Source organism: Leptonotus elevatus, chromosome 1, assembly GCF_054856555.1.
Source record: "Leptonotus elevatus isolate MCC_2025b chromosome 1, RoL_Lele_1.0, whole genome shotgun sequence".
Taxonomy (NCBI): domain Eukaryota; kingdom Metazoa; phylum Chordata; class Actinopteri; order Syngnathiformes; family Syngnathidae; genus Leptonotus; species Leptonotus elevatus.
This window is the reverse complement of record NC_141239.1, coordinates 6,687,156-6,702,473: the sequence shown is the minus strand read 5'-3', so window position 1 is coordinate 6,702,473 and position 15,318 is coordinate 6,687,156. Positions and strand designations below refer to the sequence as shown.

General features: G+C 39.1%; 1 protein-coding gene across 1 annotated transcript; it reads left to right on the top strand.

The window, feature by feature from the left end:
• The first annotated feature begins 1,037 nt into the window (after positions 1–1,037).
• On the top strand, positions 1,038–14,979 carry LOC147180507 (AP-2 complex subunit mu-A). Its single transcript, XM_086074809.1, has 14 exons — positions 1,038–1,150; positions 1,230–1,428; positions 3,661–3,782; positions 6,415–6,680; positions 6,769–6,851; positions 8,108–8,113; positions 8,253–8,388; positions 9,997–10,141; positions 10,361–10,378; positions 11,509–11,628; positions 11,774–11,909; positions 13,561–13,658; positions 13,736–13,847; positions 14,049–14,979. Exons 3-14 carry the CDS (start codon positions 3,709–3,711, stop codon positions 14,181–14,183), a joined length of 1,329 nt encoding a protein of 442 aa, XP_085930935.1. The 5' UTR covers positions 1,038–1,150; positions 1,230–1,428; positions 3,661–3,708; the 3' UTR covers positions 14,184–14,979.
• The last annotated feature ends 339 nt before the right edge of the window (positions 14,980–15,318 follow it).

Below are 15,318 nucleotides of genomic sequence, written 5' to 3'. Positions count from 1 at the left end.
GTTTGTATATGCGTGAGTGTTTGCAGACCAGATTTACAACAGTATATGTGCAGGTCTGTAACAGTGCAGCACATAACTACAAATTCAATGAAAAAATTACCAGAATATTTGAAAACAAATAGTTATAACTGTTGTTTATCACAAAGGAAGCCTGTGTACCCCTAGTGGTACTCCTATCACACTTTGACAATTACAGTAGTGAGAGTGATTATTTCTGTAGAATAGAAGAAAATCAACACATAATTATTCATGTATATTTTCCACAAGTCTCCAAGGGAAGTTGAGTTCTCTTGCATGAACAAGCATTAAAAAAATGAATTTGGGGCATTGAAATCCCAGCTGGGACATTGAACCTCCCTATACAGTATTGTCTTAACATTTGAGACAATTTGATAATATAATTTGGGATATTATTGTAACATTTTGGAAATAAATCCAAGTATTTAAATTGGAACATTTGAAACGAGTAAGGTGTGGAATTTAAGAACACGTAAATGTCAAATAGGCCTATCTCTTAATTTAGGTTAATTGTGGAAAAAATGGGAACTTTAGCAATGATTCCCAAAATGTTAGGAATAATCTGAATATTTTGGGGAACTTTAGCAATGATTCCAAAAATGTTAGGAATAATCTGAATATTTTGAATTTGGGATTATTTGAATCGGTGAAGAAATGTGAAAGAGTTAAAATAGGTAAGTATCAGTTGTGAAAATTCTGAGGTGTGGTGTGGGAATGAGGATGATGCTCAATGATACTTGAAGCAGTCAAGAAATGTGGAATGAGGTGGTAAATATACAGGCATGTAAAATATATCTAAAATTTGGGTAACTATCCTAAGAAGTGTGAAATTTGGGAGAGGTGAAAAGTAGAATTGAAATTGTGAAATTGATCCAAAGATGCCCTGAACTAGTGAATTTTAAATTGGAATTATTTGAATCGGAAATGCGGATATACATTATCTAATATAATTTATCTAAAATGTCTTAATTTGGTAACTTTATTATAAATTTTGGATACTTGACCCCCAACCCCCTCCCCTTCTCTTTTTTTCTTCTTCTTGGAATGTGGGGAAATGGTTCCCAAGATGTCCTGAATTTGGTAAATCTTTTGAATTGTTTGTCTCGGTTGACAATGTAGAAAGAGTACAAAGGTAAAAACAGTAATAATATAAATCAAGAATTTTGTATTATAACGTTGACCGGGCACTGTTTGCATCTTATCGTGGCCAGGCCTGGGTGCGGTTGTACTCGTCGCAGCAGCCGCGCCTTTTCCTGCCTCGGCCGAACGGCTGTGCGGGTCAGCTGACATATCTGTGCTCCACAAGGAAGGAACCAACTAGCGGTTGTGTGTACCGGGAACCAACCACTTCAAGCCAGAAGCGGAGGCCGAGTGGGTGGTCTGATTGGTGGCGTCCGTGAAAGAACGAGGGTGAGTTCACCACAGTCTGGATGTCGATGTGCCCGTCGAAGGAAATGAGTGACTTTTGTCGAGAAATTCGTGGATACCTGGTGAAACAGTTCTTTCCCGGGTCGTGCTAATGTTAGCAATGTTAGCTGGCTCTCTGCTAGCAATTGGCAAGTTGGCAGAGAGTGACGAGGGTGGAAAGGAACTGCAGAGGTTTTCTCATTTCAAATTAAAAGTATATACTTATAGTGGAGCGCACTGTAGTCATCAGCCAATAAGCGTTGATTGGTATGATGTATTGTGATATTTTATATTTTAATGAGTAATGCGATAATATGCATGAGTCTTGAAAGACCGGCGTCCTTGTCACGGTTTTATTTTCTCGGAACCGGAAATGGCTTCACAGTAGGTGTCTACCTTGACCGCTGTCCTAAGCTAAATTAGCTAGCTAAGACTCTCATTCTCGGGCTTTTCTCATCCATCACTTTGATCTAAGATGAAGGTCAGGCCTACATTCGATTATTAACCCGATGCATTTCCCCCCCTCAAATGTTCCGAATACAGCTGTGATTGCATAGTCGGCGTGGAAACGAGGGCCGATATGAATAATCTATAAACGTAAGGAAATGGGCCGAATTAGCAGACATCTTGACTTGGGCCGATATGGGGACCACTGAAGTCGACTCGTGACATGGTCATCGCAGTCTTCTTTAGTCACGACGCTGCAGTGGTCCCAAAGGGAAATATTTTAAAATTCCGGGGGGAGATTATAATGATGTCGTGTTGCTCGACGAACCGCTGCGTTTTATTTGAACGGCTTCTGTTCTGCGGGAATTCCAAGCATGTCCTTCATCTTTGCTTTTCCAGAATTTTCAATTAGGGTTTAAGATGCAACCAGCACGATGCACAACATAGCATATTATGAAAATGTAGTTTTCTTGTTGGTCGGTGTTTGTTGTTGTTGTGTACGTGTATTTTAGTTGATTTTATTCCATGTTCTGCAAGTCTAATCGTAACCAATGTCTATTCGAAGTCACAATCTGTTTGGTGTCACCGTGCTCGACACAGTTTACTGCTAATCTGGTGTTAATCTTACCGAGAAAATAAACAAGGTGTCACTGAGGTGAGTTTTAGGTCATCATTCATGTACCACAAATAAAACGTTTAACTAGCCTCAATTGTGTTTATGCATTTATGTGCTATGCATATTCATAATGATTGTTTGAATAATCGATTAGCCTATTTAATATTTTTTGATTAATTGTGGGAAATTAATATTTATTCCTTTTTATATATATATAAAAAAAGAAGAAGAGGATATTACTTAAATTTTACATTGGAAAAAAACGCGGATAAATTGATTATATTTCATTTACTGGTTTGGTCCATAGCATGTCAGAAATTCAGTTTTACCTTGATTAAGCACCAATATAATCTGATTTCATAAAGGACTCCAGAAATCTGAGATTATTTACTGTTTAGACTGATTTGGGCAAATTTAAATTAATCATGGTTGCTAAATGTTTAATTGTTTATCAAGATGGTTGCACTCAATACATTTTTTAATTAATTACTTGTTTTTTTTAAAACAACAACTAGGTTACACTAGCCTCTAGTTTTAGCAATAACTACTAGTGCACTGATTTGTCTACCTAAAACAATTCAATGCACTAATAATGGCACTCTTCCTCATGACATTTTTTTCATTACTGTCATAATTTCATAGAGCCCACTAGTACAACAAATGGAGGAGTGCACTAGTAGAATGACTTTCTTCCTAGTGACGTTTTTCCTACTACTATCTGACAGAAAGACTCCAGAGCACTAGTAGGACAGCTATAGCACACTAGTAGAATGTGATTTAAAATTAAAATAATTACTGCATTTACTCTTCTTCACACAATACAGACCACAGGATTATTTTGTAGGATAATTTTATAAAATAATCTGGTGTTTATGGTTCTTGGTAGGGAAGGGGCAAAATCGAGAAAAGAAAAAAAAAAACAGCCCGATTACCTTTTTGTGTGTAGCTGGCCATTTGAGTTGTTTTACCAGTACACAGACATCTTGCAGTCTATTTGACTAGCAGGAAGTGTGTGTGTGCGGGCAACATAACAAACGTCCCTCTGTAATGATGGTCACTAACACGAGCTTTCACTTCTTTATCACCCCCCCCCCCCCTCTCTCTCTCTCTCCTCCACTCCTTCCGCCCTCCCCCTTCCTTCCTCTCTCCATTGCTTGTCCGTGTGTCCTCAGGCAGAGTTTGGTTTCATCATGGCCTGTCGAGTGTAAGAAGCAGCCATAATGATCGGAGGATTGTTCATTTACAACCACAAGGGGGAGGTCCTCATCTCTCGGGTCTACCGAGATGATATAGGGTAAGTCTGTCGCTTGGGATTCGGTCAAGTAGGTTCCAAGTAGTAGGCGCCTTGTGCCTTTTTTATTTTATTTTTTATTTTTTATTGTCCTCGTCATTCATCCAGCGCAGCCACACTTGGTTTTCCTTGCTCACAAACAGCGCATCATTTGGTCCCACTTTACTGCTGCAAAAATGATCTCATTACAACACCATGATCAACACCACGTGTCTGTGTACATCATGCACAAAAATGTGTCTTGTGCATTTTTGCGACCTTTCATCCTCTTTTCCTCTCTATCGCCATTTTCCTCCATCTGTCCATATTGGCCCATGTAGGAATAGGTAAGAGAAAGCTCATAACTAACAAGCATGCCTCCCCCCCCCCCCTCCCATCTTTTCCCTCTCATGACCACAGCCTTAACTTGCATGCCAGTGGATTTCACCGTAAACATTCTTTAAGCATGAGTCATCTACTATGAAACAAATCCAAACAGACTGATGGAAAGGAGCCAGGCAAACTAGACGTAGAAAAGCGCTACCAGTGCATTAGCATGGAGTTTGCGCATGGGATGTGATGCATCGTTGGAGGCCACGTTTTGCCTTTTTTGTTCATATAGAAATGGAGAATTAAAAGTTCAAGTTCACATTGAGGTGTATCCCTTTTCATTTGTTGCCGCAGTGAAGTCAACAGTAATTTCACACATATTTGCAGTTTACTGTTCGTACATTTGGCTTCTTTTTTTTTCTGTGGAATGTATCCCCAGGTAACCTATTTGCATTTTGTTTATACTCTTTTGGCAATATCCACCAAAGCCCCTTCTGTAATCGGTGTCAAAGAAGTAAATGTAGATAATAAAGATAATAAAAAGTCTACACACCCTTGTTCAAATGTCAAGCCAGAGAGCAAGATAAGTCAATTTAAAACATTATCGCCAAAAATTAGCACGACTCATTAGGGGTGGGAATTTTTTGACTCTCATGATTCGATTTGATTCAGAATCGATTTTTGATTCAATTTTTTCTTTTTTGCATTCATGATGTTTTTGAATTGTAAGGAAAGTGCCTTTTTTTACAAAAACGATGTGTGGGCTACAACTGCTACTCTGTAGTTACTTATACATTTTATAGCTTTTATAGTAATAAATAATTCTATTTTGGAACATTTTATATTGATTCTGAATCATAGCAAATGAGAATCTCAATTCTACGACGGCGTATTAGTCCGAGAAAAAAACTCTCAAATTTACGAGTTTTTTCTCTCTCGCAAATTTACGAATTTATATAGTGGCAGATATGTGAGAAGGAAAAAAAAAACTTACGAGAAATACACGTAGCGTAATACTCAACTGTTTATGCCAATACTTTTCGGTCTTGTTTCCGAATAAGGAGATAGTAATTGCTTTAGCATAGATTAACCATATCATGTTAAGCATTCGCTTTTTGAAGCGTTGTGTACGCCACTGGCCAGCGACGAAGACGCCTCGCTTTGCGAAGGTTCACACCCGGACGATCAAGCATTTAAGTTAAGTTGTTAAAATGTATATTTACTTGTACATTTATGTGTCCAGAATTATTATTTACACATTCATACAATTTGGTATTTTTTTGTGCAAGTATCTAAATTGATGTCGAATCTGCTGCTCTCCGTCATTCACTTGCATTTAGCTATGCTATGCTAGCATCTGATTGGTTAGTGTTAGTCAGCTGATAGGGGATCAGGAAGTGTTGTCTCTCTGGCTGCGGTGAATGACGAGTAAAGTTTGAATTTAAGAATGAACCCGTCTCCGTGTCCCATTAACCACCAACGAATCCTCACATTAGACTATAGATACGCTGCGTGTATTTCTCGTAAGTTTCTGATGTTTTTTTCTCGCAAATCTGCCACCATATAAAGTCGCAAATTTGCAAGTTTTTTTTCTCGGAATATCACCCCCGCCCTCTAAAAAATATATATTTATACGTGGCCCTAATACGCAGTCGTACAATTCTTATGTGAATCTGTTTTGTTTTTTTGCCACACCTCTACTACTCATTCCAATTTTTTTGATTACCGCAGAGAGAGAGAAAAAAAAGGCATATATGTAAAAAATGCACAGACGTTTTTATTAACATAAATGCAAATAAATAATAAATTCAAGAAAATTATTAATCAGAAAATGAAAAAAATAAGAAGACGCTCACTTTTTCAAAAGTGCAGATAAATTATAAATAACACAAATTAAAGAATACCACATATAAAAATTGCCACAATGACAACATTTTTGGTTGTCTGAGGTAAAAACACACATAGGAAACATCAATGAGAATTTTTTTTTGATAGTTAACAGTAAACAATCAGGTGAGTTAGAAATTATTTTAAAATGTTTTGGGATCTGTGTTTGTGGTATATTTACAGTTTATACTATTAACATAGTCAGTAAACCTTTTTAGGGATGGATATAAAATTACTTTTGTTGTTTAGCGTTTTGCGGCAGGACTCGTTGTCGTTGTTCTGAAATAACTTTACACACATCTGATGGCGACAAACGTGCTTTTGAGATCTTATGTCCCTTCAACATTTTATTGGTCCCTTTTTACTTTGGCACTTTTTCTGAGTAGCCCCACTGCTTTTGTCAGGAAATGTAGTTTTTCCCATCCTTCTCCCATGGCAGGCGCAACGCAGTGGACGCGTTCCGCGTGAACGTGATCCACGCACGACAGCAGGTCCGCTCGCCTGTGACCAACATCGCCCGCACCAGCTTCTTCCACGTGAAGCGCTCCAACATCTGGCTGGCGGCCGTCACCAAGCAGAACGTCAACGCCGCCATGGTCTTCGAGTTCCTCTACAAGATGTGCGACGTCATGACGGCCTACTTTGGCAAGATCAGCGAGGAGAACATCAAGAACAACTTTGTGCTCATCTACGAGCTGCTCGACGGTAAGAAGGCCGTTCCAATTTGTCATACCCCCCCCCCCCCCTTATCATAGTTCTCACCCGTAGTCCTATTTTGTGTTTGCTCACGCAGAGATTCTGGACTTTGGCTACCCTCAGAACTCAGAAACTGGAGCGCTGAAGACCTTCATCACTCAGCAGGGCATTAAAGGACAGGTCAGTGTCCTCAGTGAACTTTTAACATGTTCTCATTGGTCCATGGATCTTGGGGAGCAAAACTGGATAGTTGGCGCTAAAGCCGTATTATATTATAGGTGAGTTTTTCAGCAAGTACAAGTTGATAGGGTCTTTAAAAAAAAAAAACTTAAATGAAAGCCAAACTGAAGAATTTTTTAATAGAGCTTCGAATAATGATGTCACCGTGTCAAATTATTTAGTCTATCAATTATTCAATCAATTCATGGGATTCATTTTATTTTGCATTCAAATGTATTACCAAAGCATTTTTCTCCTAATTACTGCTTAACCAGTGGTTTATGTTTATTTCATACTCCGTATTCATATATTGATGAAAAAAAGGGGAAGATTGATGTTGTTCTATGTTACTAGTTCAGTCATTGTTTTCCAAGGTAAAAACAGATGTTTGCAAAAGTCTTATTTTGATTAAACACACAAGATAATCAGTCGTCTTTATGAAGGACTACAGAAATCAGCAAACAATTACTGTTGTTCTGCTGAAATCACAGGATTTGGACAATTTTAAATAAAAAAATGTCTCCAGCCGATTACTTGATTATTAACTCAATCACCCCCAGCCATTTCCCAGAAGCAACCCCCTTCGCTCACGGCTGTTTTACTGGATTTTGACTGATTTTGCAAAGTCCGCAGAATATTCTGTTCTATTGCTATGAAAACATGGACCCTACCAAAAGAAAGATTAGAGACTCTTCTTTTGTCAGGAAAAAAAAAGTATATTTGTATCGGTTTCCGTTTTGAAACAATTAGACATTACATTAGACAGCATTAGAATAATTAAAATTAGAATTCATCATTATTCACTAACCTGTTGAAAAGAGCTTGTTGCAACATGGCCCTGGCTGATCTCGTATACTCTGCTGCCACCTGCTGGCCGTTTTTTGTAATAACTAACATTTCTTTAAGCAACCTCTTCAGGTCAGAAGCTATGCTGTAGCATAAAACAACGTATGAATACGTTTTTGAGAGTGAATGACAAAGTATTTACTAAAAAGTATTTATACGTTTTTGGGTTTGAATGAATTGAAATAGTCGATTAATTTCATAATTGATTACTTGTCGATTAATCGATAAATTATTAAGTGTAATGCTTTTAAATCAGAACGAATAGTATTTTTCTGTTTGTTAAGTGTTTATCAAGTGTGATTTAAAGAACATTATTTTTCTTTTTCCACATAAATTCGGCATGTGCTGTGGATTACCGTTTCCTGCTTCAGCACCAGGTAATAAACACCTAATATACTTTGCACTCCGCACCTCGCCAGCTGTTGCACACGAGCACCTGCTCTCATTTCCATCTCGCTTTCTTGCGAGCCTGCCGCCTTTGTCGGTTTCTGACGCGCTTTCTGCTGCTGCCTCCAGACAAAAGAGGAGCAGTCTCAAATCACCAGCCAGGTGACGGGTCAGATCGGCTGGCGTCGCGAGGGCATCAAATATCGCCGCAATGAACTCTTCCTGGATGTGTTGGAGAGCGTCAACCTGCTGATGTCACCGCAAGGTTTGTTTGATTGGATTAGTCGAACGCGCATACCGAATCAACGTTTGTAATTCAGGAAAATGGAGACCGCCATTAACCCTTTCATTGCTAGCCGCTTTCCAAAAATGAGAACATCTTGAGTGGCAACCAGTTTGGAGCGTTCTGACTGATCTTTTTCGGGCTCGCAAGATATTGTGTGTAAACCACAGAAACTACCAAAATGAAAGATTACACTCTTTTATTACATTTTTTTAGTAATCAGAAGTCGAACATTGGTTGGTTCCCCCAAATGAAGATTTAGGAGCACTTTATTTTTAAATTGTATTTTATTTACAACAGTGATATTGATTAAATAATTTTTGCTTTAGTGACAACTTTTTATAAAATACCGCCAACAGTGAAAATGTGCTTTTGATGGCAAAATAAAGTATTTGCAACGAATCACCAGTGTAGCAATTTTACATTTGACAAACATTACAAACTATTTGCACACTATTTAATTATTATTATTATAATTCCAAAGATCTGCCATGTTCATTGGTTTCTTAATTCCATTGAGACACAGTGATCTCATCCAAAAGAGACCCAATGCTGCCACCTATTGGCCATAGTTAAGTTTTGTTTTTTTGTTTTTAAACTTTACTAGCTTAATAATCAAACAGAGCTGTCCAAGATTTTTCTCCGCTGATTCACGTAAAAACAAAACAAAAAAAAGACGTAGTTGACAGCAAATCCCGTCATTGGCACTTCTCGTTACGGTTGTCAATGGTGCTCAAAGAGTTTTAAAATGTGGACTTGGCAAACATAATGTTTTTTAATTAGTATTGTGTTTTTTAGTTTGCAGTGGCCTTACTACATCGTACTATATCACATTTTGATTACTTTATTTACTCTTTCACCAGAGAGAGAGAAAAAATTCTACCTTTTTCAGTTCTTCACAAGAATCGGCAGTCGAACATGATTGGTTTCACCACAATCACCAGTTTCTGACTAAAGAGCTGAAAAAATGCTTTTTGTATATATTAAAAATAAAATTAAAATAAAGGTCACTTATGGCAGTTATGAGTACAAGGTCAACAACACAAGTACAAGTCAATCTTAAACATTTCTTGACAATAATATGTAATACATGACCTCACTATTTGAAACATGATATTCTGATTAATATTATTATTATTAATATTTGTGGAAAATGAGTTCCAGCCGTTTTTATCCATTTCAGGCGGCGGCCATTTTGCCACTTGCTGTCAACTGAAGATGACATCACACTTGCCCAGGGCTCAGGAAACGACCAATCCCAGCTCACCTGTTTTCTGAAGCTGCGCCGTGATTGGTTGCTACCTGAGACCTAAACAGTAATGATGTCATCTTCAGTCGACAGCAAGTGGCAAAATGGCCGCCTTCTGATATAGATAAAAATGGCTGGATTTCGCTGCTTAACTCATGTTCCACTAACACAATATTAACCAGAATATCCTATTTAGACTAGTGGGGCTGCATAGAACATATTAATTGTCAATAAGTTTTGGGGGGTTGACTTTTGACCTTTAAGTGCATGTATACTCAAAACAAGAAGTACTCAAGGCCATCCAACTGCATTGTTGTTGAGGTATGTGTGAATTTGTTCAGGCCAGGTCCTGAGCGCCCACGTGTCCGGCCGAGTGGTGATGAAGAGCTACCTGAGCGGAATGCCAGAGTGCAAATTCGGCATGAACGACAAGATCGTCATCGACAAGCAGGGCAAAGGCGGAGGGTCCGACGATGCTGGGAAGAGGTGAGCAATGCAGGAAGTTGCATTTGCTTTTCAACAAACTGACAAAAAAAACAAAGAAGAACTGCCCTGTGTATGTTTGTGTGTGTTGTCTTGTTGAGTCTTTAACAAGACAAAATGTTCTATTTATTTGGATTCTTCCCCTCTCCCTTTCTTTTCTTTTTTTTGGGTTGCATCGCTTCTCTCTGTCCCTGTCTTTCTTTTCTATGTGCTGTACGTCAGTGATTTAGGGGGAGGAAGGTACTGTACTGACATGAGTCCTCACTAACACGCATAAACAAAACACACACACAACACCATATAGTTGGCTCGTGACGTATTTGGACAGCGACAGGACATTTTTATGATTTTGTCTTTTACATAAAAATGGAGGAACTGTATAAGACAAGTCAATAATGATTTATTGGTAAAAGTACATTTTAAATGGAAGGGGACATATAATGGAACAAAACAAATACATTAGTTGGAGCGGTAATGGGTTTTGTTGGAAGTACTGATTAGCATTTGCTAACAGGGTTAGCTTCTGATATGCAGTTTTTGTTGGACTTTTTAAAAATTATTTTTAAATAAAGCCTCAAGGTTACAGTCCACATGCAACCCTCATAGCGCTTCCCCTAGTTGTCATGGTAACACCCAGCAGTAATATGGGGCAGTGATGGCGCACGTGCATTTGCAAGGTCCTCTTCACATGTGTGTGTTTTATATATATAATTATTATTATTTATTTTTTTACAAACATGCAATATGTATTACAATTAAACAATATCAGATTTAACAGAGCACGTTTATGTAAGCACTAAATACCGTATATAAAATACATATATGAAAAATAAAGCCTATCAATTGACAAAAATATATCTATTTATTTTAATTTTTTTAATCAAATTGCATTCTTCCCCATTGCAATTTTGATTTGAATGCAATGAAAATTTTCACCGTATTTCAAAATCCATGAAAGCAACCCATGTCGTGGTGTATAAACGCAAAATCATAAATGTCCAAATAATTACGGACCTTACTCTACATCTCATGCACTGATGCCTCTCTCACGAACCAATTCAACACACCCGATCAACACCTCCGCTGCCTGGTGTTTGTTTCCTCCTTGTTTGAACATTTGGTTTGTCTTTGAGCCCCACCAACCTCCCTGCTCGACCTTTAACCTTCCACACAAACACCTAACAGGCTCCGTGGTTCAAAACCATTAACATCTTAGCATTATTGATGTCTTGAAGCCAGCAGTGGTCTCTGTGCGTGTGCGTGTGCGTGACTTCACAATAGGCAGTCTAGTGTTTGTTTGCCGTAGCGCCAGAGCTAGCTGTTCCGTAGGCACGCGCGCGTGTACGCTGACGCCGTTGTGTGTCTGGCAGCGGGAAGCAGTCCATCGCCATCGACGACTGCACCTTCCACCAGTGCGTGCGCCTCAGCAAGTTCGACTCGGAGCGCAGCATCAGCTTCATCCCGCCTGATGGCGAGTATGAGCTCATGAGGTCAGTTGAGACTTTGGGTTGTCATTGAAATGTGGCTAAAAGATAAACAACACTTTGACGAGGAAGTGTTAACGCTTCTAATAGATTTAAAAGTTGTCGTTATGATGATTGATGGTTGACGTGACTCGCCGTCTACCGCTGGCAGGTATCGCACCACTAAGGATATCATCCTGCCCTTCCGCGTCATCCCTCTGGTGCGAGAGGTGGGCCGCACTAAGCTGGAGGTGAAGGTGGTCATCAAGTCCAACTTCAAACCGTCGCTTTTGGCTCAGAAGATCGAGGTGAGAATGCAGACGTGCAGCTGAGAACGTTGCTAGCTAGGTTGAATGACACAACTTTATTTGTGTGGCACATTTCATACACAAGGCAACTCCAACTTGTGCTTCACACATCCAAAAGCATGAACAAATATACTGAAGACATTAAAGAAAAGAGAACAAAAGTGGCTTATTAAATTTACTAAAAGAACCGTACATTGGCAGCATTTAAAGGTGCATTGTGTCGTTTAAGAAGGTCATGTTAAAAGGAACCCCGATTGTCATGACAAGTTTGCTATATATAATAATATGACTTATTTGGTTGTTACTAACATAACTATGAGATCATTTTTCAAAACCATTTGCAGTTTAATACATTTTATAGAAACTTTATTTGGACGTACGCCGCCATTGTTATTTAGGTCGCAACGCATTCGGTGACGTAGTGACGTAGAATGGCGGCTGGCTCTCTGCCGAGCAATGTGGAACGCATAAAGAAAGCAAGGTAAGCCTCGTATGCGTTGCTGAAGAAAAAAACGTGCAATCGGGGAGGGGCGGCGTTTTTCTGACCTCATTTGAAGTCATGTCTTTGTTCGTCAACTGTGGCTGTCGCTTTAAGATCGTGCACGTACTCGCTCGCGCACCACGAACGATCCTGACACCGATGTTGCGGTTACGCTTTTGGCCAGAGGTAAAAAAGTTACAAAGTGACAAACTGCACAAAGATCCCTTAAGTAAATTTATGACGAAAACGGAATCAAAAGTACCGTTCTGAAATTCCCAAAAGACCATAAAGTGAAATTGATTTTAAAAATGCCTAAAAGACCGTACTTAAAGAAATAAGGTTTAAAAAGATATATATATATATATTTATACTTTGATTTAAAAGCTTTCATACATGCTGACGTCACTTCTGATGGCAATTTATACCATTTGCATGCAGCATAACAGCTAAATGCCACTTCACCATGTTTGCTTTGAAATCTAGGCTCCACTATTTGACCCGAGTCTGCAGAGCTCAGAACCCGACTGGGTTTTATATTTAAAGAAATATAGTTATTTAGCCCGCTAGCTTGTGGCTAATGCTAACATACTCAATGATTTGCATGTATGTGGCTGTTGTAATCCGTTAAGCAACAGATATTTGAACAATATAAGAGTAATCTCTCAGACTGTAGTCTTTATCCTCTGCAAATAACTGCAGTAAACCCTTCACTCAGTGCAACACCTGCAGATTCAGTAAAAAAAAAAAAACTTTAAAAAAATATATATTTTTGTGGAAAACGTATTGAATATTGAGCATTATTTATTTCAATTTTTTTTTTGACACAATTTTGGGCTTAACATTTTTATTTATCCCTCCCCTTTCCTTCTTTACTGCCCCCAGATGGCCAAGGGGCGCACAGCAGAATGTGCAGCACAACATGTATTAAACCGAATGAGAAAGTGACAAAAACTGTTAAATTCTATTTAATTATGTATGTTTTGATAAAGTATGACAATATTCTCTCATTTAAAAAGAAAAAAAATATCCCCAAATTTTCTAGGTTTATTTTAGGGGCTGGAATACATCAATGTCATTTCAATTTAAGGTACCAGTGTACGGAATTTAGTCGTACGTCTCGGCCCTTGCTTGTTAAAAAAATAAAATAAAAATGTTGTACTTTCCGTTTAGGTCCGCATCCCAACGCCCCTCAACACCAGCGGCGTGCAGGTGATTTGTATGAAAGGAAAAGCAAAGTACAAGGCCAGTGAGAACGCCATCGTCTGGAAGTGAGTCAGTCACACGCTCTCATTCTCTCAATGAGCTCTGTTGCGGATCCTAAGTATGTTTTTATTTCCATGTGTAGGATCAAACGCATGGCGGGAATGAAGGAGTCTCAGATCAGCGCTGAAATCGAGCTGTTGCCGACCAACGACAAGAAGAAATGGGCTCGGCCCCCCATCTCCATGAACTTTGAGGTCAGTATGCACGTGTGTATGTGTGGAACGTTCACCGGGCCTCACAAACGGACTCTGGACATAACATGATCGACCGTGGTGTCAATCACCTTTGCTAGCACTCTGACTATTCAATTTAAAAAAAAGTGTCATGAATAAATGATCACAAATTGGCACTTGTTTTGAGACATACAAGCAGTCACTGACCTGATATCTGCGCAGGTGCCGTTCGCCCCGTCTGGGCTCAAGGTGCGCTACTTGAAGGTCTTCGAGTCCAAGCTCAACTACAGTGACCACGACGTGATCAAATGGGTGCGCTACATCGGCCGCTCGGGCATCTACGAGACGCGCTGCTGAAGCGGAACGTGGAGCGCAGCCACCCCATCCATCCTCTTAATGAATTTCTGACTTCCTCCTTGTCTCCTCTCCCATTTATTCTTAGCGCTTCTCTTATACGCCCGCCTCCTAACTAGATGTTGGAGATTGACTTTACATCAATTTAAAAAATAAAAGTAAATATGGCATAATGTACAGATTTATGCAAAATATGAACCATTGTATCGTATATCTCGTAGTGATGAGTAAAGCAGGCGCGATGGCAAATGCACCAAGGGGGCTCCATTGTGTTTATTCAGTGTTATTGTTCTGCTCTCCACTCTACAAAAATGGACTTGAATTAGTCCCGCACCACTTAAACTTTAGAATTATTCTCTCTGGTAAGATGACATGTAGCTGTTGTGGTTTCACATGAATCTTGGTATAGTTCTTGTGTACGAGTAGTCCACCCTTCAAAAACGCCCGCTCACCCCTCCTGTAATGTCGACCACCTCAACTGCACTCTAAAATGACTGAGCGTTTGTGTAATCCTGCATTCAAGCAAGGAAGAAGAGGACATTCCAAACAGACTTGATGAGCTCAGCTAGTTGGTGCCCCCCCTTTTTATTTAGGAAAAAAAAATGTTCCTAAATGTATTTGAAGCACTAAGACCAACTTCTTCCAGTGTTAGATGGAACTCTGGGAAATCAGGCCCGTCACTGCAGTGTGATTTAGAGGTGATGTCTTCCCCTGGTGTTTACCTTTTACGATGTCCGCTTCATATTTGTAGCCCTGGTGACCGTTCTGTCCAATAAAATCTGACAATGTATCGAAAAGACTCAAATGTTGTATTTTGTTTTCTTTTAAACACTGTATTCGGTTATCTTGGTGATAAAAGTAATTCAGTTAGAAAGATGTTATGCTCAATAAACCTTCAAATGCCGCAAGTAACACTATTGTATAAAACAATGTATTTTACAATTTTTATAACAGTATGTACTAGGAGGGGATCACTCATTCAGAGCACCCAGTAGTAGCACAGTATTTTTGTTTCTATAGTTTGGGTTAGTAGTGTGTAACGGACGCACCGCTGATAATAATACTCACACAATGCACCGCGATAGACTGGCCACGTAGTTCTCGGCTCCCAAACAAACCTAACCTCTCGGTGGCAAGA

Excerpts from the sequence above, each read along its gene's own strand:
- LOC147180507 (XM_086074809.1), top strand. The coding sequence starts at position 3,709 with ATGATCGGAGGATTGTTCATTTACAACCACAAGGGGGAGGTCCTCATC. Across the intron at positions 3,783-6,414 it reads GTCTACCGAGATGATATAGG|GCGCAACGCAGTGGACGCGT; the intron begins GTAAGTCTGTCG and ends CTCCCATGGCAG. Across the intron at positions 11,629-11,773 it reads GGCGAGTATGAGCTCATGAG|GTATCGCACCACTAAGGATA; the intron begins GTCAGTTGAGAC and ends TACCGCTGGCAG.